At 42.2% G+C, this 26,906-nt stretch overlaps 1 protein-coding gene across 7 annotated transcripts in view; it reads left to right on the top strand.

The window, feature by feature from the left end:
• DENND5B (DENN domain containing 5B) overlaps positions 1-26,906 on the top strand; it is a 113,657-nt gene that overhangs the window by 59,037 nt on the left and 27,714 nt on the right. For 4 of the 7 annotated variants that reach the window (XM_057428089.1, XM_057428087.1, XM_057428092.1 and 1 more), the window contains 5 exons: positions 1,217-1,883; positions 12,513-12,700; positions 16,475-17,011; positions 18,402-18,633; positions 20,689-20,839. In XM_057428089.1, the coding sequence (XP_057284072.1) occupies positions 1,217-1,883; positions 12,513-12,700; positions 16,475-17,011; positions 18,402-18,633; positions 20,689-20,839 (1,775 nt within the window). Of the gene's footprint in view, positions 1-1,216; positions 1,884-12,512; positions 12,701-16,474; positions 17,012-18,401; positions 18,634-19,422; positions 19,510-20,688; positions 20,840-26,906 lie in introns of all 7 variants that reach the window. The other 3 variants (XM_057428086.1, XM_057428085.1, XM_057428088.1) reach the window with 1 other exon arrangement.

Below are 26,906 nucleotides of genomic sequence, written 5' to 3'. Positions count from 1 at the left end.
CCTATACATTACCTTTTAGAACAATGAATGCGAGCTACCTCAGATAACTTAGAGGCTTGCTATATGTTGTGAAGGGAGCCTGAAGTGCCTAAATCCCAGCTGGGTTGGTAGCAGCTTTATCAGGCTGTCAGATGGTCTGTGCAAGGTGCACTGGTGAAGTTCAGGGTAGGATGTGCCTGAAAATGTATAATTATTTCTCTCGATCTCTTCCACCATCAGAATCATTTACTTCTGGTAAAGGTGAGACATTAGGGGATGCACTCAGTCATGGGTAGGTTCACATCCCTTGGGAAAGCTGGCTTCTAATGTTGCCTTTTGGAACAGGAGGAACACTTCGAAAGCTTTCTTTCAAAAAGAAAGCTCTTTCCTTTTATTTCTTTAGATAGAAGGTACAAAGGAAGCTTTAGTTCCTAGTTTATAAACATACTGATTTAGCTAGAACATAAAGAGTTTCATGCTGACGCACATTCAAACAAGTTTGCTGCATGTTTGTTGTTTAGTATTATGTGGCTGATAGAATTCCTGAGTAATGCCTGGAAAAATGCCTCAAGTTATCACTAAGGCTGTATTTCAGGAAAAAAAAACACAGTGTAGCAGAATCGCTGCAAAAGATTTTGCTGAGTGGTAAATAAAAACCAAGGCTTTCATAGATTTTTGGGTGTTTCCGCATACACACACCTCATCTAAGCTTTTTTTTTTGCATTTAAGGAAGAAAGTCAAGGTAGTATCTGTCAGGCAAATGTTGGGTGTTTTGGGGTTCATTTCTTTCAAGAAAATTAGGGAAGATGAAAGAATTTCAAGAAGTCTGTGTAATTTGAATTCAGTGGTATAAGATACTTTCTCGGCTCTCTGATTTGAGGGAACTGTGAGCACAACATACGCAAATAAAAACAAAACTGGATGCTTTCTATGATGCTTAAGTAAATAAGATAAAGACTATCCAGCAGTGAAAAGAATTTCACAAAGTAATGAAAATTAGTTGTAATGACTTAATAGATGGGTCATTTTGGAAGATGTTTTCCTTTCTTCAGTCGTGTCTACCTCTTCTTTTAAGTAGCATCAGTTTTAGGCTGTTTGTTGTTGGGCTCCTTTACAGAGGAGTTATATTTCATGATGCATGGCTTTTATGGTAGATAAGAACATGGCTGTAAAGCAAAAATAATGAAATAAAATTGTAGCTTTGATAATTGCATTTATTCCTTTTCTCTTTTCTTAGCTGTGTATGCCCAAAGGGTTGTCTTTCAGGACACAGGCAGACAACAGAGATCCACAGCTCCATTCGTTCATCATCACCAGAGAAGATGGCTCTCGTACGTATGGGTTTGTGCTCACGTTCTATGAGGAGGTCACAAGCAAGCAGATCTGCACAGCCATGCAAACACTCTACCAGATGCACAATGCAGAGCAATACAGCAGTGTCTGCGCCTCTTCCTCATGCAGCATGGACTCCCTGGCCAGCAGCATCGACGAGGGCGATGCCACGTCTCTCACCAAGCTCCAGCGGTACAATTCCTATGACATCAGCAGAGACACACTGTACGTCTCCAAATGCATTTGCCTCATCACCCCTCTGCCCTTCATGCAAGCCTGCAAGAAGTTCCTGATACAGCTCTATAAGGCAGTGACATCCCAGCAGCCACCTCCTCTGCCCCTGGAGAGCTACATCCACAACATCCTCTACGAGGTGCCCCTGCCACCCCCGGGGAGGTCACTGAAGTTTTATGGGGTTTACGAGCCCATCATTTGCCAGAGACCTGGGCCCAACGAGCTACCGCTCTCTGACTACCCACTGCGGGAGGTCTTCGAGCTGCTGGGCCTGGAGAACCTGGTCCAGGTTTTCACCTGCGTTCTTCTGGAGATGCAGATCCTTCTGTACTCACAAGGTGGGCACTTGTCTGGTGGTGCATGTTGGGTCTGTTCTCTGGGCAGGTATGGCCACAGGATCTAATATAAAGCTGTTGATTTTTCAGTGGATTTGTGAAAAAAAATGTGAGAGAAATGAGTCTGTCCTAATGAAAGCACTAAATAATTGTTTTCTGCAGGCAGTCTAGGTGCTGCTTGTTTAATTATGCATTGTATTTATCACTTGTGACAGCTAGCAATAGAATTCACTTAATTATTATCCTTACATTGTACTTAATCGTGCTGCAAGACAGCATGAAACTAATCATATCTTCTGCAAAAATACCAGCAGAAAGTGTCTTTCTTTTTCAAATTTCAATAGCAAACTGAAGATTGGTGAGATTTCCTCTCTCCTGCATGATGGATGTGTTGTGGTTAAAGCACTGAGAGTTGGATGTCCATGTTGAAGTATGCCAGCAAGCTTTTGAAAATCTGGCCTGTACCTTTTCTCTCCTGGTTGTGTCTTTCTGCAAAGAATGACGAATTTTGGGAATCCTGACTTGGTGCTGGGCATGCTCTGGGGTTTTACAACCCTGTTACTGTTTCCTGTGTGTTGTTGGTTACTGTGAGTCTGGCCCTGGTGATATTTGGGTACGAAAAGGAATGTGCTGCAAACGCAATGCACCAAAGTGCCTGAACAAGTCAAGTTCAAGAGTTGCTGACTTTCAAGGGGTTGTCCAGACTTTCTGGAGGTTCCTCTAAGTCTCACTTGGATTCCTGTCCCTATTATGTCAGTTCCCAAATGGCTTCGGTTATGCTGACCCTAAATTAGTAAAATATGGCTGAGGGAAAAAGTGGTTTCATCAGACTAGAATGAACGTGAAGCTGGGAGGTGCAGATAACTTCTAACAAAAAAAAGGAAGAGATGAAAACCTAGACTTCTGAAAAGATGTGGTTCAAGCAGCAGACAGCTCGAAGTGGGGAGGAGAGAGGAGGTGGGAAGTCACCTAAAATGAGTATGGGTAATGAGCCTTCAGGCTACAAAACTGAATGCTTGAGTTTGTCATAGAAAAGGTCAGTAAGTGTATAATAGTGATACTAATGAGTAAATGACTGAGAATGGGGAAAGATGTTCAGGGAGGTGGAAGGAGGTTAGTTCTTCAACAAATGACTGAATTCAAAGGATTGGTAGTTCTTTGCAGAGCACTTGTCCACATGAACTCCAGGGGTTTGCTTTCAAGAACTGAAAATGAAGGGTTTTATCTGCTCTCAGTTTGAAGTGCAGGCAGAAATCCTGCTGTTAGTTTTGATTAGGCTGCTTTCCCCCTCCTTTCTGCTTCTGTGTGCGTGTGCTTATCCCTTTCTTCCTCACTTTGAATCGTGCTGTCTTTGCCACTTCACACCAGGGTTCAATATTAAGCAGCAACACCACTGAAATACCTCCCCATCCCTGCTCATCATTCCCACTCTGGTCCCTGCTTATGGACTCACTGAAAAATGAGATTCTTCTTTTTTTTTTGTTGTTTTTTTTTTTTTTTGAATTTTACTGTAAACTAGTAGCATTAGGAAAAATCTGCTTTTCAGATTACATTTTAGTTGTATTTTCTGCAGCTGGAGAGCAACCTGCATATGCATTACTTTGTAATAGTCCCTAAGACAGATACAAAATGTCTACTAAATAATTTTTATTCCATTTTCAGTGCCACCAGACATTAGATAAGTGTTTTTCTTCCAATTACTGGCTATTATTTAAGGGTTTGTTTTCACTGTGGGTTTCTTTGCAAAGAAAAATGAGATAGTGAGAATTAATCCTCTCCACCCTCTAAAATTTAGATTTCTTTGTTTTTCTCCTCTCCCTCTATTATTGGTGAATCTAGGTATGTCCTTGGCATGGCCTTTACTTCCTGATCTAACATAGACACAGATTGATGGTGCGTGGGGAAAAGGATACAGTCGTACTAGGGAAATTCTGTGATTATGTAAATAGCATCGTAATGCTGGTTCCCAGAGGTGAGGAATGTGGAGTGGAAGTCAAGTGCAAAGCCTCAGTTTTGGCACATCCTAATAGCTGCATGCTTGGCTAATTGTGCATTGTGGTTTCTTTCAAATGTCAGTCTTGCAATTCCAGAGAAAGAAAACAAAGCAGCTCTTTCCCTATGTGAGATACAACCAGCCTAGATACTACTGAAGTCTTCTCTCTAAGCTCAGGGGCAAATTGTTTCTTAACTCCCAAGCTCTTCCAAGGCAAAAGATGAAAAGTTTGGGGCTTATCTTTTATTCCATAATAACGAATGAAAGAGTGATTTTGCAAATGCATCCTTCCTCCCCTTTCTGCTTGAAAGACTGTTTCCCATGGCCTGGCCTTGCTGCAATCTTCCCAAACTCAACAAGAGATTAGTAGGAGATGTTCCTGTGTCCACAGGGTGCAATTTCAAGCAAGCCAGCATTATTCACTCAAAGGCAGAATTCACTGAAATGCTGCAATACTCAAGGAATCGGAGCACTGGGCCAAAACCTACTTCAGTTCACCAAACTCTTTCAGTGAGACAGCTGCTAGTAACATGTATGGGAAATGTAAGCTGAATTTGTTGAGGTTCTCCTAGCCCTGTCACAAGGAAAGTTTTCATTCAAGCTTGACAAAATAAATTGTATTCCTTTTAAAAAATTAAGACTTATTTTAGGAAGTTGAGTGAAAATACAAATTGTTGCACAGCCCTGATCACACAATGAGCCTGCTGGCTGTTCACTGAGAACCTTCAACTTCTCACTAAGCAGCTGTCTGCTAAAGGTAGATTACATTTGCAGCCAAGAAGGAGCTGTGGGGACGTGAAAGCTGCAAACAATGGGAACAACTGGTCAAACAGCTTTGGTTCCAAACTTTATAGGCAAGCGTGAGAGTGGGTTGCCTGCGGGAAGGATGGTGGTCAAGTGGAGTGATGTTGGTGATAACAGCAGCAAAGTGCTGGCAGAAGGGTTGCACGGAGACTGTACTGGCTTTTCTAGGGTGGTTTTCCTCTAGTGAACTAGGAGTCAGTGATGAAAGCATTTATTTTTAACCCTGTAGTTGAGACATAATGTTTCCAGCAGCCTGAACAAGAAAATCTAACTAAATGAAGAGGTGAAGGTGTTGCGTGACTTTACTCAGTTTGCGCTTGACGCGTTCCCAGCGTGATATGAGAGTCTGGTACAGCTCTGCAGGGAACAGGACCTGTAGCTGTTTATACCATGACTGCTGTAGTCAACTTTGATTATCGAGTTGTTCTGTTCATGGTGTTTTACAGGGGAGTGGTATCCCCTCATTTAGGAAAATGCAGGGGTGGAAGTGGACTAACAACTTTGCAGCTGTGGTGGTTAAGCAGAGGGGTGGAGAGATTGACATAAAAGAATGATGAGCTCATTTTTGAACTCATTTCTAAGTTGCTTCATTCCCAAATGTTTTGGACTACAGGCAACTATCTTAATCCTCAATTTCTCTCAGGTCTATAGTTTAAGCTCCAAAGCAGCTTGCTGCTACAGGGCTCTCACTGGCTTTACAGGCCACAGTTTGGGAACTGTTGGTGTGTGGATAATTGTGTCCTTCTGGGGCAAAAGCCAGTATGACCAAAGCATTTCAGTCTAAAGCTGTGACACATCTGTGCAGCTTAAGAACAGCAAGCACTACTGTGGCAGCGTTAGGGCAAAACACAGAACAAGGCAAGGATAGCTGGGTAACAGGCAGAGACCTGTGCTCCTGCCTAAACAGCAAGACTGAAAAGACAAGCCCTTACTGTTCATGAAGACAGCATGGACTTCAAAGGAATTAATCAAAATCACTGTTGGTGGGTAAATGTAATAGACTGCTCTAAGCATCACTTTGGCCAGCAAAGGTGATGCAGAAAGCTGTACCTGAAAGCCCTAGAAGGAGAACGCCTTTGGATTCAGGTTATATCTTCCTGCATATAGTGAATGCTTTTAAGTTTAAATAGGACCAAATTGTACCTTTGGAGCTTTGAAAACCAAGGGGAGGGATTAGATATTTGTCCTTCATAATTCTTCAGGTTGCAGTCTTTGCAGTACTCTTGCAAGTGCCCTTTATTTGATTCAGAGCACAGCTCTCCTGTGTGACCATGGAGGTGTAAGGGTATTGTGAATGTCCAAACTTCCAGCAATGTCCGCTCTGTGGTAGCTGCTTCCCAAGAATCAATAACAAAACACTGGCATGATACATCTGCTGGAGAGGGATGAATTAAACTATGAGCTCTGCAGAAACCTTGGCAATCCATTTCGCATGTCTGCATTTCTAGGGATTTAAACATGAGAGGGAATGCGTGGATGAGACAAAGATAAACTTCTTAGAGCTTAGGCTGTTTCTACTCATTATAATTTTGAGCATTTCCCAAGTTGTTTTTCAAAGGGTTTGAGTAATTGCTCCTCAAAATTTATTTTTTTTTTTCACTCTTAGCAATTATAATACAAATGATTGCATATAGAGAGTCATTGCCTTGAAAAAGGTAGTGCTTGAAAAGTCTTTTTTATGAAGTCTGTTTTGGGGGAGATTTTTTAAACAAATACATCCATGATGTACTTGCTTTTTAAAATGTTTTACACCAAATAGTTACATAGAAAACCTTTTCTCTTCTGCTCCCTACTTACCATGGTTGCACTCCACACTAGTATTAATTAAAAAACAGTGGAAAGCTGTTGGAGAGAGCAACTTACACAGCAATAAAATGCTGTGAAAGAGACCTGGGTTTAGGCCCTTAGCAGCACCACGGTCAGAGGAGACTGCCGTGTGTGTTCTGCTGGAAAGGAGACAAGTAGTTGGATAGAATAATCAAATCGACTCTTCATTTTTAGCTTAGGTGAAAAGACAAAAACATTTTTTAGTTAAAAGTTGCTCAATTTTATTAGCTGAGGTCAGTATGGCCTGAAAAGCCAAGTTTTTAATGCATCTGGAAACAAGAAGAAGGAGCTAGTACAGGTCTATACCACAACCCTGCTCCTGTTCATATTCACACTGAACTTTAGGGAAAGATTGGGCAACTGCTTTTAACACTAAGCACACACACACTCCACCACCTCTCCACTTTTCTAAGTGGAGTCTGTGCCATCCACGCCACCTTGCTGCCCTGGTGCAGAGCAAGGGGCTCCCTGTGTCATCAGGGGCATCTTCACATGTCCTGCTGCCCCCTTGCCAGCTTTGTCACAGACTTTTGCCCTGCTCTCGGAGGCTTAACCATGCTGGTAATAGGAGCTAATTCAAGTTTTCCTGTGAATTAATTCTTAAGGTGGCTCTTAATCATAAGCTAATTTATGCTGAATCACTGATGGCAAGCTGTGACATGGATAAATGGAAATTTATTGAAGTGGAAGTGATTTTTTCCCATTAAGCATTTGCCAGCATGGGAAAATGAGAAGAATTGGCCTCAGTGAATAGTGGCCTCAGGATGTTCCCCTTGAGGCAGAGCTGACCCCCAGTCTCAGAGGGTAATTCTTAGTTCAGGCAATTAGATGCAGTCTCATCTTGATCATCGTGTATAAGAAAATATGTATTTTCAGATTTACATAAATTGCTGCTCTGCTTTTATCTTGTAACTCACGTGCTATGTCACCCATGGATAAATCTACTCATCCATCAGGGATAAAGGGCATTTAGATGCCATGAGTTGTTTCTTCAGGATGGTCTGCTGGTTACAACCCTATGTCACTGACCTGTACAAGCATCCTGAATGCAGCACTGGTGCAAGGTGCTTTCTATGGAGAATCCCTGGCAGTGTTCAAGGCCATGTTGGACAGAGCCTTGGGCGACATCGTCTAGGGTGAGGTGTCCCTGCCAGTGGCAGGGGGGTTGGATCTCAATGATCTTAAGGTCTTTTCCAACCCCAACCATTCTATGATTCTGTGACCAACCTTTCCTGAAGTCTTTTTGTGCATTTCATCTGAATATCTCTTGAAAATCACCTGGTCTGGCTGGTCAGTCATCACAGCTGCCAGTATACAAACCAGATGAAAGATGGAAGCTTCCAGGGCACTTTGAAGTCTGCAACACTTTATATGCATTGATGCTGTGGAGCTATTGAGACCTGATTTGAAAACCTTTGCTTTCATAAACTATTTTTGTCTCAGATGTGAATTTCAGATTCCCCTTTTCATCTTCATTATGCTATATATAAACATTACAGTTCTGAAGTTGACAAGCTCCTAGACAGGCTTCACTGTGTGCCATTCCTGACTCGCACTCAGAGCTCAAAGCAGAATATTACCTTTTATTTTCCCTTTTTTCTGATATACCTGGTTCAGCTAATCCATACTTGTTACAAAAAGTAGCAGTTCAACAGATACTGCTTATAATACTTCGACTGTAAAGGTAGCATGTGGAAAAACTTATAAATCAAAAGAATGTTTTAAAGCCAGTTCGGATGTTTCCCTCTAAAGAATTAGCTCTTTCTCATTAAGGTTCATTGGTTTATATTGTTTTCTCTGTTGTTGGCTTTGTTTTGTTTAAAATGATTGCTTAGAATTGTTTTCTTCCTTTTGATAAGGGAAGAAAAATTATTCTTTGGGATCTGATTATCATCTTTCAGGATGCGTATTTAAATACATGGCTTTGCATGTATTTGTAGGTGTACTTCATGCATGTTCAAAAAGCAGTAGAGGAAATGAAGCGGTGTCCAGGTAACCCATCTTTTCAAATGCTTCCAAGTGCTTTCAAATTGAATGTAAAGCAGGACTTAAAAGGGAAAAGAAAGAGGAAGCATGGTCTATTTTTAAAGCATTGTACCAGATTTAGAAGATCCAAGCTGAGACTCCAGCTCTTTAGCAGCTTTCTACCTTACGTTTGGTAGGTTACTGGAAAAGACAGCTGGAAAACTGCCAAATTGTTTTTTATCAGGAAGGCTAGGTGTATTGAAACTGTGATCAGTGTACTGATCACAGCAAGAATGCTGTTTCTGGTTTGAATGAGCACGTGTGTGCTCTTATACTCACAAATTCCATGGTTGGGCCTTTGCTGAGAATGTCCCAGGTGAAATTCTCTTTTGTTTGATTATGATCAAAGATTCCAACCTGTTTTGGAGGTAGCACTTGAATGAGGGAGGTCTCAGCTGTTCTGGGCAGGGTCATCCCTTTCCTCTCTTAAAGAAACTTGGTTAAACTTTGCTGCAGCATGGTAAGGATTTTGAGATATCAGATTCCTTTGTACTAGGAAAAGTAATTTTCATGTTGAGCTTTGTGAATTGCTTAAGATCTTAGAGCTTCTATCCCAAATCTGTAAAATGAAAAGAGAAGGATTATTTTGTCTTGTTTTCTCAGTCACTGCCTGTGTTTGGACTTTAAGCTCTTCGGGGTAGATATTTCTGCATGCACAGTATCTATTGTAATACTGTACTGATTGGTTATTGTCCTATTATTGTATTATGGAGAATCAGCATCAAGCCCAATATGTGTCAAATTTTGCCCTCTTTCAGAGTTACATTTGTAGTGAATTGGTGTTCAGAATTGATGTTCAAATGCCAAAACCATATCCATCTCCATGCTCATGCAGCAGAACTGCCGACTCGAGGTGGAGCGGATCCCTGCTGCAGTTATTTGTCCTGCGCAAGAAGTGAGATGCAGGGACTTGGCCAAGGGCCCCTGGCAGATGCTGCCAGAAAAAGGGGTTGGATCCAGACTCCTTGAACTCAACTCTTTTGCCTTCTTCTTCAATTAGGGGGAAGGTTAAGTATGAGAGACAGACCTGTGCCGAATCCTGCTAAGCAGCTGGTAGGAGGTGGCAGTTGCAATAGGAGCCATAGGGGCCACTTTGTCCTGGGATTATCCTCCTTGAGCAGTTTCTCTTGGGAAATGTCCTGTGTACAAATCAGAGATTGGACCCTGAACACAAAGAAACATAGAACTGTAGAGTCATTCAGGTTGGAAAAGATCATAAAGATCATCAAATCCAGCCATTAACCCAGCACTGCCAAGTCCACCACCTTGCTAAGTGCCACATCTACACATCTTTTAGATACCTCATGGGTAGTCACTCCACCACTTCCTTGGGCAGCCTGTTCCAATGCTTGACAACCCTTTCAGTGAAGAATGTTTTACCAATATTCAATCTAAACCTCCCCTGGCACAACATAAGGCCATTTCCTCTCATCCTTCAAGCCATTGCAGAGAGCAATAAGGTCTCACCAGAGCCTCCTTTTCTCCAGGCTAAACAACCCCAGTTCTCTCAGCTGCTTCTCATAAGACTTGTTCTCTAGACCCTTCACCAGCTTCATTGTGCTTCTCTGGACACACTCCACACCTCAATGCTTTTCTTGTAGTGAGGGGCCCAAAACTCACCAGTACCCAGTACAGGGGGATGATCACTACCCTGGCTCTGCTGGCTACACTATTTCTGATACAGGCCAGGATGCCGTTGGCCTTCTTGGCCACCTGAGCACACTCATGTTCAACTGGCTATTGACCAACACACCCAGGTCCTTTCCCATCAGGCAGCTTTCCAGCCACTCTTCACCAAGCCCTTAGCAAGCGCTGTAGCAGCTGTAGCTACTATCTGTAGCAGTATTATTTCAGGCTATATAGCTCAGAACAGACTTTGAAATGGTCTCATGGATACCAAGACATGCTACTTTCTATATTTGGTGTTTTTTGTTTTAAACCTCTAAAGCTTTCAGAGTTACGAAAGGTTATTAGGTGCTTAAGGGGTTCACCAGTAGTATTGTTTCAGTTTGTATAGGTGCTCCTCAGCAAGACAGCACATGGACCTGTGTAATTATAGACCATTGCACAAGGAGGGATTCATAAATGGCTGATCTGTAGTTGGGAATGGCTTTGAGGTGTAACCTTGAGACTGACTTGTGCGCATGAAAATCATTTTGAAGATTGAGTGACTAGCTATTAGTAAGACAAGATGAAAAATGGTTTTGCCCACCTGGCTGACCTCCGCAGATCGAGGCTGGTTTTCCACAAAGAGGTGCTACGAGGAAGGAGAATGGGTTATGCAATTTGTTGTTTTAATTTGCATATTTATTCAAGTTCATCTTGCCAGTGACCTCCTAATAGCTGAGCTATGTCAGATGGCAGTACTGTTGCGGATGTCTGCCAGGGCATCAGGCTGGCTTGTTCAGGAAATGGAAAGGGCCAGGCTGGGTTCCTATGCAGGCAAAAGCAGACAGCGGGGCTATAGGAAAAAAGCAGCCTTAGCAGACTCAAGACCAGGTTCATACATATACCTTTAATTTTATGGAGTGAGGCAGAGGGGCTAGAAGAGATGGGCAACAACCCAACCGTTACCAAGGATCCGGGTCTGGGCTTGGTGAGAGTAAAAAACCCTTTGCTCAATGAGACTTGCCGGGCACTGACGAGAACTTGAGAACTGGTTTAGGATGCAGCCATAGAAGAGACATCCCTTCTGCTGCTTTTGGTGGTTACTGATGGTGTACCGTGCACTGGAGCTGCAAATAGTAAAAAGAAGCTTTCACAGGTAGCAGAGACCCAGGACAGGAATTGGAACTGACACCCGGTCTTCTCTGTGCCATGCACCTTGTGTAAGTTCAAGGACACTTACACAAACTTATGCTTTGGTGTTCCTATCTTTAACCAACACTGTTAAATGAGGTGTGCTGCTGCTTCATGGCAAGTTAAGATTCTTAAGGAACTGGGGTTTAAGTACCTCCATGTTCTTAGAAATTTGGGGGGGGGGTGTTATTAAGGCAGAAGCTGCTGTAATGGGGAGTAAGAAAATCATCTGGTTTCAGATTCACCTGCAGCTTACAAGAGCCAGGGCCCTTTACGTGTTTCCTGATGGATTGCCTGCAGTTTACTATTCACTGTAAAGATGCCCTTCTCTTTAATACCAACATGTGATTTATTTATTTATTTAAAGGAAAACAGAGAAACAAAACCCAAAGTGCTCTCAAATCTAGATTCCCTCATATTAACAAACAGGTTGTGGTATTGCATCATGCCAGCTGGGTAGTTGGAAAATAATTTACTCATATCCAAATATTCTTGCAGCTCAGCTGGATCAAATTAAGTTTTAATTTAAAAAGTAAAGCATGAAATGTTTATTTGAGCCAAACATTGCAAAGCAGTGAACTAGTGGATTAAATACAGATTTGGGGAAACAATACAGTGTAAATATGGTAGCTATACAGAATATTTTTGACAACTAAATTTCTGCTAGGCTTCTGTTTGGGTTTTATTTACAAGCGGTGCTTTTAAATACTTAGGGACTGTAAACTTCTGCTGGTATGTGGCCAAGGCAAATCTGAAACTTAGTAGTAGCAAGTGGAGCAGAAGCAGGCAGACAGGAGCAAGAGAGAAACCACAATGTTTCCTTCAAGTTCACTTCTTTCTTCTCTCTTTTCCTTATAAAAATACATGCTTTTTATAGAATTAGAGTATTATTATCCTGTACTATAGTGAGAACTTTTGGTATGCTTTTAATAAATGAATCTAATGACATAATAGATCCAGATAAGATATGAATATTTATGCTCAGCAGTTTCTTCCTGGGGGTAATAATGAGTTTTGACAAATAGTGTGTAAGGGTTTTAAGTACTGTCTTATTTTCACACATCTTACCACATAAACATGGTTTCTGTTTTGTTTTCTCACTGATGTCCTTGCCAAGCTGATTTCAAAAGTGAAACACAAAGATAACTCAATGTCTGTCTTTCCCTCTCTCCCTCCCTGTCTAGATTATCAGCGGCTGATGACGGTGGCAGAGGGGATCACAACGCTGTTGTTCCCATTTCAGTGGCAGCATGTGTATGTCCCCATCCTTCCTGCCTCTCTCCTGCATTTTCTGGACGCTCCTGTTCCCTATCTGATGGGGCTGCAGTCCAAGGAGGGAACCGACCGCTCCAAGCTGGAGCTGCCTCAGGAGGTCAGTCTCCACCTTTGGGGATGCAATCTTGGAATGCATTGTTAATATCTGCATGTATGCCTGCTGGAAAATGCCATGCCTGGTCTTAGGAACCTTCTCTGGCACTGTGAAGGCTGTTTGCCAGCCGGAGCGAGACAGTAGGGGAAGTCTCCACGGCCCTTCTCAGTGCATTCCTGAATTTAATGAGTACCACTAAGTATACTGACTTTTGAATGTTCTCCTGCTTCTTATTATGACACTGAAAGTTTCTATGTTTTCCCTAGATCGCATGCTTCATCAGGTTTTGTTGCTCTTTGTCACTGTCATAGTCCTGTTGACAGTGGGCTACAGAGCCTTTCATTCAGGGATGGTCTTCATGAATCTGGATCTCAGGTGCAGTTGCTAGATCATAGAATCATAGAATAGTTAGGGTTGGAAAGGACCTTAAGATCATCTAGTTTCAACCCTCCTGCCATGGGCAGGGACACCTTACACCAAACCATGCCACCCAAGGCTTCGGCCAGCCTGGCCTTGAACACTGCCAGGGATGGAGCATTTACAACCTCCCTGGGCAACCCATTCCAGTGCCTCACCACCCTAACAAAAAAGAATTTCTTCCTTATACCCAATCTAAACTTCCCCTGTTTAAGTTTGAACCCGTTACCCCTTGTCCTGTCACTACAGTCCCTAATGAAGAGTCCAATGGCATAAACCTGTCCCCCTGTTGCTGATGAGAAGTATCACCCTGTCCTGCCAGCCTCGTCCCACCCTTGCATGAGCACACAAGTTCCTGGCTGGGTTGAGGTTCATTACAAACAAGCCAGATCTGCATTAATTCCATGCCTGTGAACCACCTATAGGCATACATGCATACCTACTTCTGTAATACTGACTCAATCCAAGGGTGGTCTTTTGAAGATCTTCTGTCCTCCCATGCAGTGGGAAGTGAAAACTTTGCCTGGTCTATCACTTTTTCCACAGAGTTAAAAAGGATGGAAAGGTTGTCCTCCTAATCTAGGTGTTCAGATCACTGGTGGTAGAGGGAAATGGAGATCCTTCTCCTCAAAATTTCACCAAGATGATTAAAACCGCTTCACATTTTAACCTGGCCACTGATCACTCTCCATAGTGCAAAGTCTTTGCAATATGGCTAGCCTGTCTGCATTTGAGATAGTGACTGGACCCATCTCTAGACCATGCTATGCATTTTAACTTGGGCTTGCATGGCTGTGACATCTCGTGGCGGTGCTAGTGCTGTGCTCAGCTTCATGCACAGATCTTTCCTTGGGGCAGGGTCCCTAAGGCTTGCAGGTAGGTGCCCTGACTGAGGAGGCAGATTGAGAGCAGCAGCAGGGGAGAATATGCTGGAGGGGGAGTTTGTATGTGGAACTGGAGGGATAAACACAGGGCAAGGATAATACAGTTGTTAATAAAGGTCTATTTTAAGTATTAAGTGGGGGTGCCTGATTGTTAGGATCAGTGGCATGTAACAGTGCAAATCAAGTCTTGCCTCATGGATACAATGACCCAATTGCATGAAATTTGCATTGGTGTGGAAAAGAAGCTGGTATCTAGCTACGCTTTTCAGTAAAACCATGCTAATATTACATAATTACTGTGATTTTAAAAATTATTAGTCATGTGTTTTAGTTAGCAGATTAAGCTGTCATTTTGCTTAAATTAAAGTTCTAATGTGATGGGCTTGAAGTACTGCTGGAATAACAAATTAGATATTGCCAGTGAGGGAAGAGTAATAGTGGAGTGGAAACACACACACCCCCCACCATGATATATAACAAATATTGATGTATGAAAAATATTAGCATTTATGAACACCACAAGTCCAGTAACTGGGAGAGGGAAAGAAAGAAGGGGAATTGAACAGGCAAGACCTTGGATCTTAAATTCCTCTAGATAATAAAAAAAAATAGAAAATCCTTCGACATGCAAGCAGTGATGAAGTGCTGTTTGCTTTAGCATTCCTTTATTGTTCAGGCCAGGGGCTAGCTTTTCAAGCTCTTGCTCTAAATATAAACCATTTGTTTGTTAGAGATAAAAATTCTAACAACTGGCCATCATGCTGTTTTAAGGTTACTAATCTGCCTTCATTAATTTTAATCATCGGATGTTTCTGAAGAGAGAAGTGAGACCAATTCCCTGAGGGTTTTCTGAATCCAAATCTCATTTTTCAAATTTCGTAAATTATATGCAGAGCTGAAATTAAAAAGCCTTTGAAATGAAATATTGATAGATAAGAAGACAGTCCCTGAGCTAAGGAACCGCACCGATGCATACCACAACTCTTCAAAGCTGTATAGCTAAGTAAAGCAAATTGTTTTGGATGAAGATACGCTTTTCTTTGTACAATCCAGATTTATTATGAAAAAGCGATCTGAAGGGACACTTTGCTTTACCAAATTAATGCTAATACACTTCAAAGTATCTATGCGAAAGGTGTTTAATGTCAAACATGTCCCTAAAGTATCCAGTATTTTATAACCATGTTTTCTGTGGAATGTATTGTCCTGCTGAAAATTAACCTTTTCAGAAGGAGGAAAATAAGTCCTTTCTGTTCACATAATCTGAAGATTAGTCTACAGTCTTTGGTGAGAAGTCAAGAACAGCACAAGCACTTTGGAGCAGGCAGAGGAGCTGAGCTAATGGCCAAGTAAGGCATAACAGAGATCTGCTGCTGCCCCTGCCCTGTGGGTTTCTGCATCTCCCGTTCTGCAGCTTTGTGCCAGGGTAAAACCCATCAGAGCTCAGCACCTTGGGAATCTGACCTGGTTTAAGATTTATTCAGCACAGTGCACTCAGACAGTGAATTTCAGAAATAAGCTGCAGTCCAGGAGATCGATTACTGTTTTTCATTCTGCTGTTATTCCTGAGGGTGCATTTGCAATGTAATTAATTTTTATGTAGGGCTCTTCCATCCCCCCATTGACACTTCCCTAGCAAAAAGTATCTGCTCCGCTAGATTAATGTCTTCACTTAGCTTTAATCTTATGGGCTGAGATCCATCTCCATTCGTAGCAAAGCTGTCTAAGAGCACTGTGTTTAAATCTCAGGCAGAGGAATTGCCAAGATTAAAAGCCTTCATGGAAACAGGGAATAAGGGGAGCGGGGAAATGGGGCTTGACCTCCAGTGAACAAGCTATACTCAGACATGATCCCAAAGGATTTGCATGGTACCCTTATTTTGTAGCTTCGCTTGTAGCAATGTCATCTTTCTCACTGAGCATCTCGTTCCTTGGTAGCACAGCTACAGAATCCTCTTGCAGTTGGGTCCTGGTAAAATAAACATGTCCTTGAGATGTGATAATTCAACACAGATAGTTTTTACATGTGCTGAGAAATGGCACTGCACATTGTGCTCGCTGGTGTGTCCTTGGCCAGTCTGGAAGGGGATATCAAATCTTTGCAGTGGGAAGTTTGGAATCTGCAAGTCCTGAGGGAGCAGGAGAGGGCAGGACGCTTTATTTATTCAGTCTTCAGCTTTACTGAAGCGTCATAGGCTAGACAACACAGCTAAAGTCTCCTGCATATGTGTGTTCTTGGCTTTCTGCTGAAAGCTCTTACCTTAGGAAAACAGGGCTATTTATTAGAGAATCATAGAATGGTTTGGGTTGGAAGGGACCTTAAATCTCACCGAGTTCCAGCCTTCCTGCCATTGGCAAGGACACCTTCCACTAGACCAGGTTGCTTAAAGCCCCATCCACCCTGTCCTTGAACACTGCCAGGAGGAAGACAATTCTATGCTGAGCATCCATTTTGAAACTTTTATCTGTATTTCAGGCAAACCTGTGCTTTGTGGACATCGATAACCATTTCATCGAGCTGCCAGAGGAATTCCCCCAGTTCCCCAACAAGTTGGAGTTCATCCAGGAAATCTCCGAGGTTCTCCTGCAGTTTGGCATCCCGCCGGAGGGTAACCTGCACTGCAGCGACAGCGCCACCAAACTCAAGAACCTGGTCCTTAGTGACCTGGTGAACGACAAAAAGAACGGGAACATCCCCAGCAACGCCCTCAACATGTACGAGCTGCTGAAGGGCAATGAGACGATTGCCCGCCTGCAGGCCCTGGCCAAAAGAACTGGTGTGACGATGGAAAAAATGACCATCACGGCTCCCCTTGCAGAGAAGGAGAAGGATGGGAAGTTGCCCTGTGAGGAGGTGGAGTTGAGGGACTACAAACTGAACGTGCAGCTTCGCGAGGTGTTCGCCAACCGCTTCACGCAGATGTTCGCAGACTATGAGGCTTTCGTCATTCAGGCTGCCCCCGATATGGAGTCGTGGCTGACAAACAGGGAACAAATGCAAAACTTTGACAAAGTAAAGATAGCCATGTATTCATTTTTCCATCTGAAAGTGCTTTTGGGAGGGAGGGAGGGAGAACAGCTATGTAATGTGTGTATATAGCCTAGGTACTCTTTAATTCCCTGTTCTTCATCTGCCTCACTGAGAGATTTATCTGGTTTGATTACACAGGGCCAGATTGTCTGCCAAAGTGAATTGGTGCAGATTCACTGAGCTGGTCAGAGCTGTCCTGGCTTGTATGAACCAGGCTGGCAGGTTTCTGCCCAGCTGATGGGGCTTCCTCTGTGGGTTTGGTGGAAAGGGTAGCAATGGAAATGGACTTTTTTTAATTTCTTTCTTTTTTTGTTTGGTGAGAAGAGAGGTGCACACACAAGGCAAAAACCAAATCCAGTCCTTGTCTCCTAATCTCACAGTACAGCTTTTTTTTAATGGGTAGTGTTGCTCTGTAGAAGGTTATCACATCCCTATGGCAGAAGAGTACTGTTACGACCCTACCTTAGTGTGTACACTAGAGTGAAAAGAAAGCTGAGATTACAAATGGGGAAATAAAGAGACTGTAGGCTAGCAAAAGGAATGAGAAATCTTGGGAAGCTTACACAGTTATTTCTGAGTGACCTTGCAAAGTAGTTAGCTCTCCTAGCCATCAGCTTTTTCAGACACAAGTCCTTCTCTAAGGAGAATGGTAGAAGGCTAAAGAGGCAGGAACAGACTAAATACTGATTTGAGTCAGCTTTTGATCAGAAAAATGCTGACATGCTTTTTATTGATCTTGTTTGTATTCAGGCATTGAATGGTGCAGCATTCATAAGGCAAGTGTTATTTAGGCAATCTCTGCTGATACTTCTGCAATAAAATGGGCTATTAAGGTTAGAGTTTTCAAAGCTCAGTTACAGACTTGGGCACACACTCAGTTTTTATTGGAAATTCGTGATTGATTTCCCTGAATGACTTTACAAGAGAGAATTAGCTGTTGTGCACTGTGTGCCAATTGATACGTACTTAAGTGATTTGGTCCCAGGCAGGGATGCCAAACCAGAGGTCCCAAGTGGGCTCATCTGGTGGTGGTCTGCCATGGGTTGCACAGGGCTTGTTCCTGCAGGTGGTAGCTGCTAGGCTGCTTTGAAAAAGCTGGAGTTACACTTCAATAACTCCATATTTCGTTTGTGACAGTCTACCTGTCACAAAGTTTCCACAACTACTTATTTCTCACAGTTGTGATTGAAGAGGTGACCCGTGAACCAAACCGCTTTGCAGATGGATTCACAATTCTGAGAGGGGTTTCTGTGGTGGGGAAGCCTTGTCCAAGCCTTCCCGTTGGCTGCTGGGTCAGTTCTCTGCTGCAGGACAGCTTGTCATCTCAATGGCAGGTGGGAATATGGCACTAATGAGCTGTTCTGTATTTCAGGCTTCCTTCCTTTCGGACCAACCTGAGCCTTACCTCCCATTCCTTTCACACTTCATCGAAACACAGATGTTTGCAACCTTCATAGACAATAAGATAATCTCCCAGTGGGAAGAGAAGGACCCTTTTCTGCGAGTTTTTGATTCCCGAATTGAGAAAATAAAGCTGTATAATGTAAGGGCCCCTGCACTGCGGACATCCAACTATCAGAAATGCAGCACTTTGAAAGAAGCAGGTATGTTCAGACAGGCTAGTAAAATATTCAGAAGTACAGTGTCAGCCACAAAGAAATATAGGTCCTTAGTTATCTGAGCATTGCAGCCAGCGAGGAAGCCCTAAAGCTACCTGAGGATGACTCAGCAGTGTCCTTATTTTCCCTAGGCAAAAACATCATTATGCTTTTAAACCCTCAAAAGAGTGAGAGCCTCTACATTCCCTTCGAGCTCTGCTGGGCTGGTGCCTTTAATAAACACAAGCCAAACCATGGAGCTGGGCTCGCCGTTTCTCATTTTAGGCAGCTTCTGTTCCATTGCCAGGAGAACTTTCCTTCACCATGGTGGTGGGACCAGCACCAGTGGCACCGAGGAACCCCGGTGTCTGCTCCACTGGCCTCATCTGCCCCTTCCTGTAAAAAGACCTTCTTTTGCCTTATGCCATTTGGATAGAGCAGCAGGGGATGCTGGGGACATAATCCTGTGTGGCATATCTGGTAGCTTCAGCTATCATGTTAATGAATAGTATGCTGTACACTAAGACTTAGGGTTTTTTTCTATTACAGTCACAAGATGCATTTTCAAATTACACTTGAGTTTCTTACTGTGCAAGTATTTATTTCATTTCCAAGTAATACAGGGAAATTATGGTCTTAAATTTGTTGGGACACACATTAATGAACTGGGGTAAACACACACTTCCCATGGGGATTTTTTGTATAATTCCTTCCGAGCATTTTACTTGGTACAAATGTGTCAGAAATAGAAATCCTGTGTCTACTTAACTATCTAAAACCAATTCTAATTTGCAGGTCGACTGTCTATTCAGCGTCTAGTTTTGGTAGATATTGTGGCACCGGAACCTCATTTTCTGTCTTGTGAAACGCAGCAAACAGATAGTAATGCCAACTTTCCTTCCTATTTCCCATTCAGAATATATGTGACCCGAGCACCGATCCAGCACCTGTTTGTTTAACTTCCTATTTTCAGAACTCTTCAAACCCTCTAACCCCACACTACCCAGCCCTTTTTTCCAAAAGAAAACCTCATGAAGGGATTATTTATTTATTATTTTAGTGGGGGAAAAAATGTTGCTGAGTTTCCAAGGGTAATGTATGTAAATCTCCTGACAGTTTCTTTCCCATCACAGTTTTATAAAAAAGGAAATGAGTTCTGTGTTGTTCCTGACAAATGGAAAATGGATTTAGCTTCCACATTCTGCATATTCAGTAGTTGCGATATGCTGAAAAGGACAGGCCTGCCTGTTAATGGATGGGCTATAGAGAGATGAATATTAAAGTTGCTAATTAAATGCTGATTTTCCCCATACACCTCCTTTCCCCTTTCCTTCACAGTGCATCTGACTCAATGTTGAGAGGGTGACAGATTTCACCATGCTTGAGATTTGAGATGAAATCCTCATGTTCTTAAAGCAAATGACTGAACTACATGAGTCTCAACAGAGCTGAAATTCCTCTCCAATCTTGCCATAGTTTCCTCCCCTCTTTCCAAGCATCTGTTCATCTTCTTGATGCTGCTCAAGCCTTATTACAGTTAGCTATGCTTTTTGAAGGCCTGTCATCCAGTAGTGGGATATCTAATTTTGGAAAGAGGATCATGATAAGTGCCAGATGTTTGTAAAACTCGGGTATTGCCTCCTGTGCAATGTCTGGGGCAGAGCAAGGTGCCTGATCCCATAGAGACTTGCAACCAGCCTTAGAGGTCTCAATTCTGCTGAAGGAGTGTTAAAACTAAATAGTGAATTGCAGTGAAAGATTGGACTGCTCTTGCCAGTTCATAACGCATCTCGTAGGCTCCTGTGAATCCTTGCTCGTTTAACAGCTAACTTGCTTGTGCTAGTCCTACTTGTGTTGGGTGAAGAAACTAAAAGCTAAATAACAACATAACAGCGCAGATGCTCCCTCACTTCTGTAAGTGACAGAATTCTGGGTTTGAAGTCACTATTTAACTCTTATAGAGCGTTTTCAGGGATCAGAGCATGACCGCTTCTGTTGTCATAGCATGTGTCTTCAGGTGGTTCGCTAATGCAGTTGTTCACCTGTGACTGTAACTTGCAGCTCAGTCTATCGAGCAGCGGCTGATGAAGATCGATCACACAGCTATCCACCCACACTTACTTGATATGAAGATTGGCCAAGGGAAATACGAACAAGGATTTTTCCCAAAGTTGCAATCAGATGTCTTGGCAACAGGACCCACCAATAACAAGTAAGCACAGGTTTTATTTTCTGGATGTGAAAGCAAGTTTCTCATATAAAAGATTCACATCAATGGACAGAAGTTCTGATTTTGAATGGCTTTGACCAGTCCAATGAACTACTAGTAACTCCTTCCATTTCTGTTTGTATGGGCTGCAATTATTGAAGTTATAGCCGTGGTTTGGGTTATGTTAGAAAGCTTTAGCTCTGGTTTTGGGAAGATTTCTCAGTTCTGTTTTCTACTGAGTGTTAAGTACCGTGTCTTCTCATACATACTGTTAGTTTTATCATTGTCAGAGTAAATTTAAAATTCACTTCTTTGCTGGTTTTAGATTCTGACAGAAATTTTGATATTGAAACCTCCACACCATCCTACAGAATTAAATTAATACCCACTCTGTTTCTCTTTTTTCTTTAGCTGTTACTAAGTGACCCGAAGATTTTTATAGCTTTCTTTCAGTTTCCACATTGGAATAACCAGGAAGAATAACTTTGTGAGGGTGGGAAAGTATGTGGTTCTCTACGTGGGTTTCTTGTCTGAGTCTGATAAGGTTCTGTAGCGCTCTTTAATATGAAGGCAGGGGTACCTGTAGATGTGGAATCAAGCATTGGAATCAAGATGTGGAATCAATCATTACATAGTTAATTTACCTAATGTAAAATGAGAACCTGGAGTACTGACATACTTTACATTTATACAGCTATAGTATAAAGGGAGTGCTGTAAGTTACTTTTTTCCTTTTCTGTTTTCCCTCAAAACCCAGGAATGAGGGGGTTTTTCCCCCCTTCAAAAATGGTAGATTTGTGCATCTATGATTACTACTTCATGAAATTATTAGCTCAAGCCCCCACTCCCAGTTTCTGTGGTAGGTCACAGATAAATCTGAGAGCTCCGATAGCTATGACTGTCCGAATGTTAAACCTAGCTCTTGTATTAGACATGTGCATGCACACACACACACACACACACACACACTGCTCTGAGCTCCTGTAGGAGGTGCCCACTCAGTTCTATTTATACACCTTTTGTGCACCCCAGTGCTAGCTAATTCTTTTTTTATAACATACTAGGAATAACACTTGCAAATGATAAAAGAAGATATCCTCAAGCATTCAGGGTTTAAAGGACTGCAGTTCTTTAACAGAAATTAAAAATACCCACTGAGCAACCGAAGGGAGGGATGCAGATTTCCAAGTTCCTTTGTTTGCAACCGAGACAGAAGTTTAGGGGTAATGCTCCCTTGAGGAATGGAGGATTTCTTCATCTTGTGGGATGCTGTGTTTAGCAGTCTGCCTCTTATCCTTATGGTGGGTTTCAGTTTTACAGTGTCAGCAACAGTGTAAGCGTGCCCAGCCTGCTCAAGAGTGGCTTATATCTTCTGGCTCTATTGCAGATTCTTAGTGAATTTATGAATAAGCATCAAATTAAAAATAGTTTTCCTTATGCCTTTTGAGATGCTTCTCTTATATTGGTGCCTGTTCTAAAATGTGACTTTAACTCCTTGAGTAATGATTTTGATTTAGATAGCTGATTTTAGTCTTCAAATTGCAGCATGTTTCAGAATTTGTAAGTACCAAAATCCTATTACTTACCTCAAAGCAATGTCAAAGTGACAAATGTTTGGAATTCCTCCAGTTATATATTGCCAAAAAGGTTTGTAATTGGAAAATCTCAAGACCATCTGTTTCTATCTTTCTGCTTCCTGCCTTTCTATGTGAGCAGCTGAGAGGACTCATTCTCTCTCATTCAGGATATATAATTCTGATGAATTTACACCCACATAGAAAATAGATAGCCTTTTCATGCTCTTTGCAAATACAGCTTAATTCTTATGACCACAAAATCAGTTGAAGTATGGCATTACTTTAATTTGATTTTCCAAGTGTATGTTTCTTGGAGATATCTTATACTTACATATGGGACTGGGTCTTTGCACATGGGGATGGGAGAAGAGAACATTTCAGCTACATTCCCAGGCACTTCAGATGTAGCTAATTGTGTGTTTCATAAAGTTAATGCAAAGGATATTGTTGTGTAGATGAGAATTATTTTTGTATACTTAGCAAATTTTGTCCTGGATGTTGTAAGTGTATTTGTATGGGGGGGGGGGGGAAGAAAAAAAGGCAAAGAAAAATCATTCACATTTACAGTCAGTTGTTGCTGGACAGTAGAATAAATCATTCACATTTACAGTCAGTTGTTGCTGGACAGTAGAATAAACCAATTCAAAGCTGTTTTAATGAAAACCTGTCCTCACTGGCCTGTAATCAGATGTTTCTTGCTTTTCTTTCTAGGCAGATAAGCTAACAAATATGTAACTAGAGGTCATAATGTAATCAAGCTATTTCCTTCCTGTAACCAGGCAGAGCACTGACAGTTCCTGGGCTGTTGTATGTATATCCAAATCAGAAATATAATGCAAAGAATAAACACATAGTTTTAGTCCTAGATCCTGTATGTGATCCCAGAAAACTGCATTGCCTAGACAGGCAGAAATCAGTGTTTGGGAGAGGAGGTGTCTGGCTCTTGTTTGCTAGGCATGGAGAACAGGGCTTGGGGAGAGAGGAAGGGCTGGCAGTCATGTTGGATTGCTTCCACCTAAACGCAGCTGGAAGTGAATGTTGATCACATTATCATGTGTGTTAAAACACCAGAGTCTGTCATACAAGTGAAGTCTGGTAATGTTTCTGACCTGTCAGCCTACAGCTCAGCAGCACGCTTTGTCCCATTTCTGTCATTCTCCAGCTTCCCCTCAGGGTGTCCTTTAAGACACTAGTGGAGGGGGTGAACTAGTGCTCCTCTGGCCTCAGCCATCATCACACTGCTTGCTGCTTTCTCTCACCTGCTTGGTCATTTTTAGGTCAGTTGAACAAATCCGCTTACATTTGCTCCTATTCTTACCAGCATGCAGACTGCACATGCATGCTTGGTATCATTAGGGCTGGTCTTCACCTCTTCCCCTGGGGTGGTCAGGAAATGTGGACTTGCTCAGTTAAGCAAGAGCTTCACTAAACATAATCTCAAACTTCAATTTACTGAAAAGAAATGAAAAGTTTAAAACAAGTGAGTAAAACCCCACAAAACCAAACCACAAACAAAAAAAAAAACACCTCAAACCCTCACCTCCATAAAACTGGAGGCTCACAGGTATAGTTTCCCTAATTGTTTTTTTGATCAAAACTGCGAGAACATAGAAAGACAGTAACTGCAGAATATGCAGACATAAACTTAAGCAAAATAGGATAACTGCTGTATCTGAATTATTTCTATAAATTAAAAGAAACACTATTTTCTGTAAAGAAAAGAGCAATTAATCACAGCTAACAGCAATCAAAAAACCCACAAAACCACAGCACCCCCCAGTTCTGTCTTCTTACCCATCAGGAAGCAGTGTCCCCCTTGAGGGATCCCCCTGCACTCGTTGCCTTCGGTGCATCTCCCATGTCATGGGAAAACCTTCTGAATCTACAGAGAGCAGCTGCAACTTCCTCTGGGTACAAAAGCAGCTCATCCATGCTGCTCTAACCTTGTAAAGCAGTGCCTTCTGCAGTAGTCCACCTAGAAAGTGTCCCAGGAGAAAACAGGCTGCAGTCCCTTAGGCAGTTTGCCATGATTCTGGAAAAGAGCTGCAGTTTCCTGAGTCCTCCTTCCCTTTTTCAAACACCACCACCACACTGGTTCCTACATGTTCCCCTTCTCCTTTCCCATGTGCATTTTCTGCCAGGCTTTTAAAGTTGTAGCTGGGACTCCACTGGGTGATGTGTTTGCAATGATTCAGGAGAGGAATTTGAATGATAAAAAGCCAAGCAACATAAACACTTCATGGTTTTTCATTAGCTAATTGTTAAATTAGGGTGAATATGCTTACGGTGCAAAATTAAAACAATGAAACAAGCTGTGTTTTCAATCTAATTGATTACCTTGTAACTTAATTTGTACTAAGAAGCTTGATAAATGAGATTAAATATTGCAGAGGAAATCATTGATTGCACACTAAGCATGGGAATATATTTGCATTCTGTGAATTTATAGTGAATGCCTGCAGAGAACTGAACTGATTTTTTTTTATCCTAGTTTCTTTTGGTTTTCAAAGGAAGGTTTTGCTTTGTTACACATTTACAAAATGGCTTAAATTATACTTTTTCCTTTGTCTTTGTTTAGCTCTGTTTTTCCCACCTTCTTTATCTGAGCTCCATTTTCCTTGTCAGCCTTCCCTCATCAGCCCGTTTCCTCTTTCCGTTCCTGGCCGCTTCTCTCTCCTGGGCTCTCTCATTTGTATCCCTGCTTTCTGTGAGCTTCATGCTTTTGCCTGTCCTCTGTACCCTACCTGACCTGCAGCAATCCCCAAAGGAGGGTGCAGTCCAAGTCTTCAAGCACAGAACTGGCTATACTTGGCCTCCTAACCTCAGGCTTCAGCAATGTGGTGTGTTGCCCTTACCCAAGAAGCAGATTTCAAAAGCATTTCTTTACTTTCTCCAGGCGTTTGTTCCTGTGCTGTGCTTTGCTGACCCCACCACTGTGTCAGTGTCTATTTGTGAAAATCATGCATTAGGAGTGTATGACATTGGTTTATTGTCGTGCTCCAGTTTATGGCATGACTTGTGTGGGCACTGTTCTGTGTCCTCCATCACCAGTCTCTGCTTCAAGTTGTGAACTACCCAGGGTTTATCTGCCTGGAGCTTTGGTTCTTGTCATTTTTAAATAGGATACCTTTTCCTTAATCACTAACATTTACCATTGGTTAATGTTTTTTAAAAATATGTCATGAATATAATGGAAAGTGGTTGCTGAGTCTCTCTATGATGATAGAATCCATTCTGGTTTAAACTACAGTATTTTTTTATGGGAAATGATCTGGTTTTTTGTACTGAGTACTTCTTATTATATGGGCTTTTTCTACTTCCTTATCTGTTGGGTGCTGTTTTAAGGATGGCTTCCATGAAGCTATTTTTTTAATCAAGCCAAACAGTTGCATTTTCAAGTAGTATAGGCTTGCATCTCTGCAGGGTATCTAACTTAGCAAGACAAAAATCAGCAATGAGCCATCCACGCACAATGCTGATGTTACGTCAACTTTGCAAGTAGTAAAAGTTCACTTTTTATGTATGAAAATCTGAAATAAGCAGCTCCTATCTATTAGCACCTATCCTATGAAGACAGGGCTGAGAGAGTTGGGCTTTTGCAGCCTGTAGAAGAGAAGACTCAGGGAGACCTTAGAGCAGCCTTCCAGTACCTGAAGAAGGCTACAAGAAATCTAGAAGGGGGCTTTTTACAAGGGCCTGTAGGGACACGACAAGGGGGGATGGCTTTAAACTGAAAGAGGGGAGATTTAAATTAGATGTTAGGAAGAAATTCTTCACTATGAGGGTGGTGAGGCCCTGGCACAGGGTGTTCAGAGAAGCTGTGGCTGCCCCATCCCTGGCAGTGTTCAAGGCCAGGTTGGACAGGGCTTTGAGCAACCTGATCTAGTGGAAGGTGGTCCTGCTTGTGGCGGGGGGGTGGAACTGGAGGACCTTTAAGGTCTCTTGCAATTCAAACCATTCTGTGAACCTATGACTAGGTAACCTAATATAGCAAACTATTGGCAGGTGCAATGAAACTATTAACCACTCGTGTTCAAGTACGTTAATTTTCAAGAGCAAAGTATGATTGACAATCTGTGCTTAAGAGTGGTTTCTGAAATAGGAACTATGTGCTATGGGAACATGGAACCTGATGCATGAGTCTCCTAAGTGCTCCTCTGCTCAACTGGTGCAAGGTGGTAAAAGGGCAATTAACTTCTTTCAGTTAATATATCATTTTAAAATAGCTGTGCAGAATTAAAGCTCACTGGGAAAAATATGTGTCGGATCCTTGCATCCTCTGTTCTATTTACTCTTCCTTGAACAGCATTACTGTCTCAAGGGAGTTTGCAAATTAAATACAACTTCTGGCAGTGATTTGTCAGGGCTTTAAGGGGTGATGCTGGCAAATTACTACTGCTGTTCCTTGCAGAAGATGGTGGTTGTGAGTGTCACCCCTTTAAATCACTTCTTTTCATACAATCTGAGAAGACAGCCTGTCAATGCAAGATCAC

This window comes from Pezoporus wallicus, unplaced genomic scaffold, assembly GCF_028554395.1.
Source record: "Pezoporus wallicus isolate ANWC-B61680 ecotype Strahan unplaced genomic scaffold, APGP_CSIRO_Pwel_v1 contig_2908, whole genome shotgun sequence".
In the NCBI taxonomy this organism is placed as follows: domain Eukaryota; kingdom Metazoa; phylum Chordata; class Aves; order Psittaciformes; family Psittacidae; genus Pezoporus; species Pezoporus wallicus.
The sequence above is the reverse complement of the archived record's forward strand: the minus strand, read 5'-3'. Positions and strand labels throughout refer to the sequence as shown.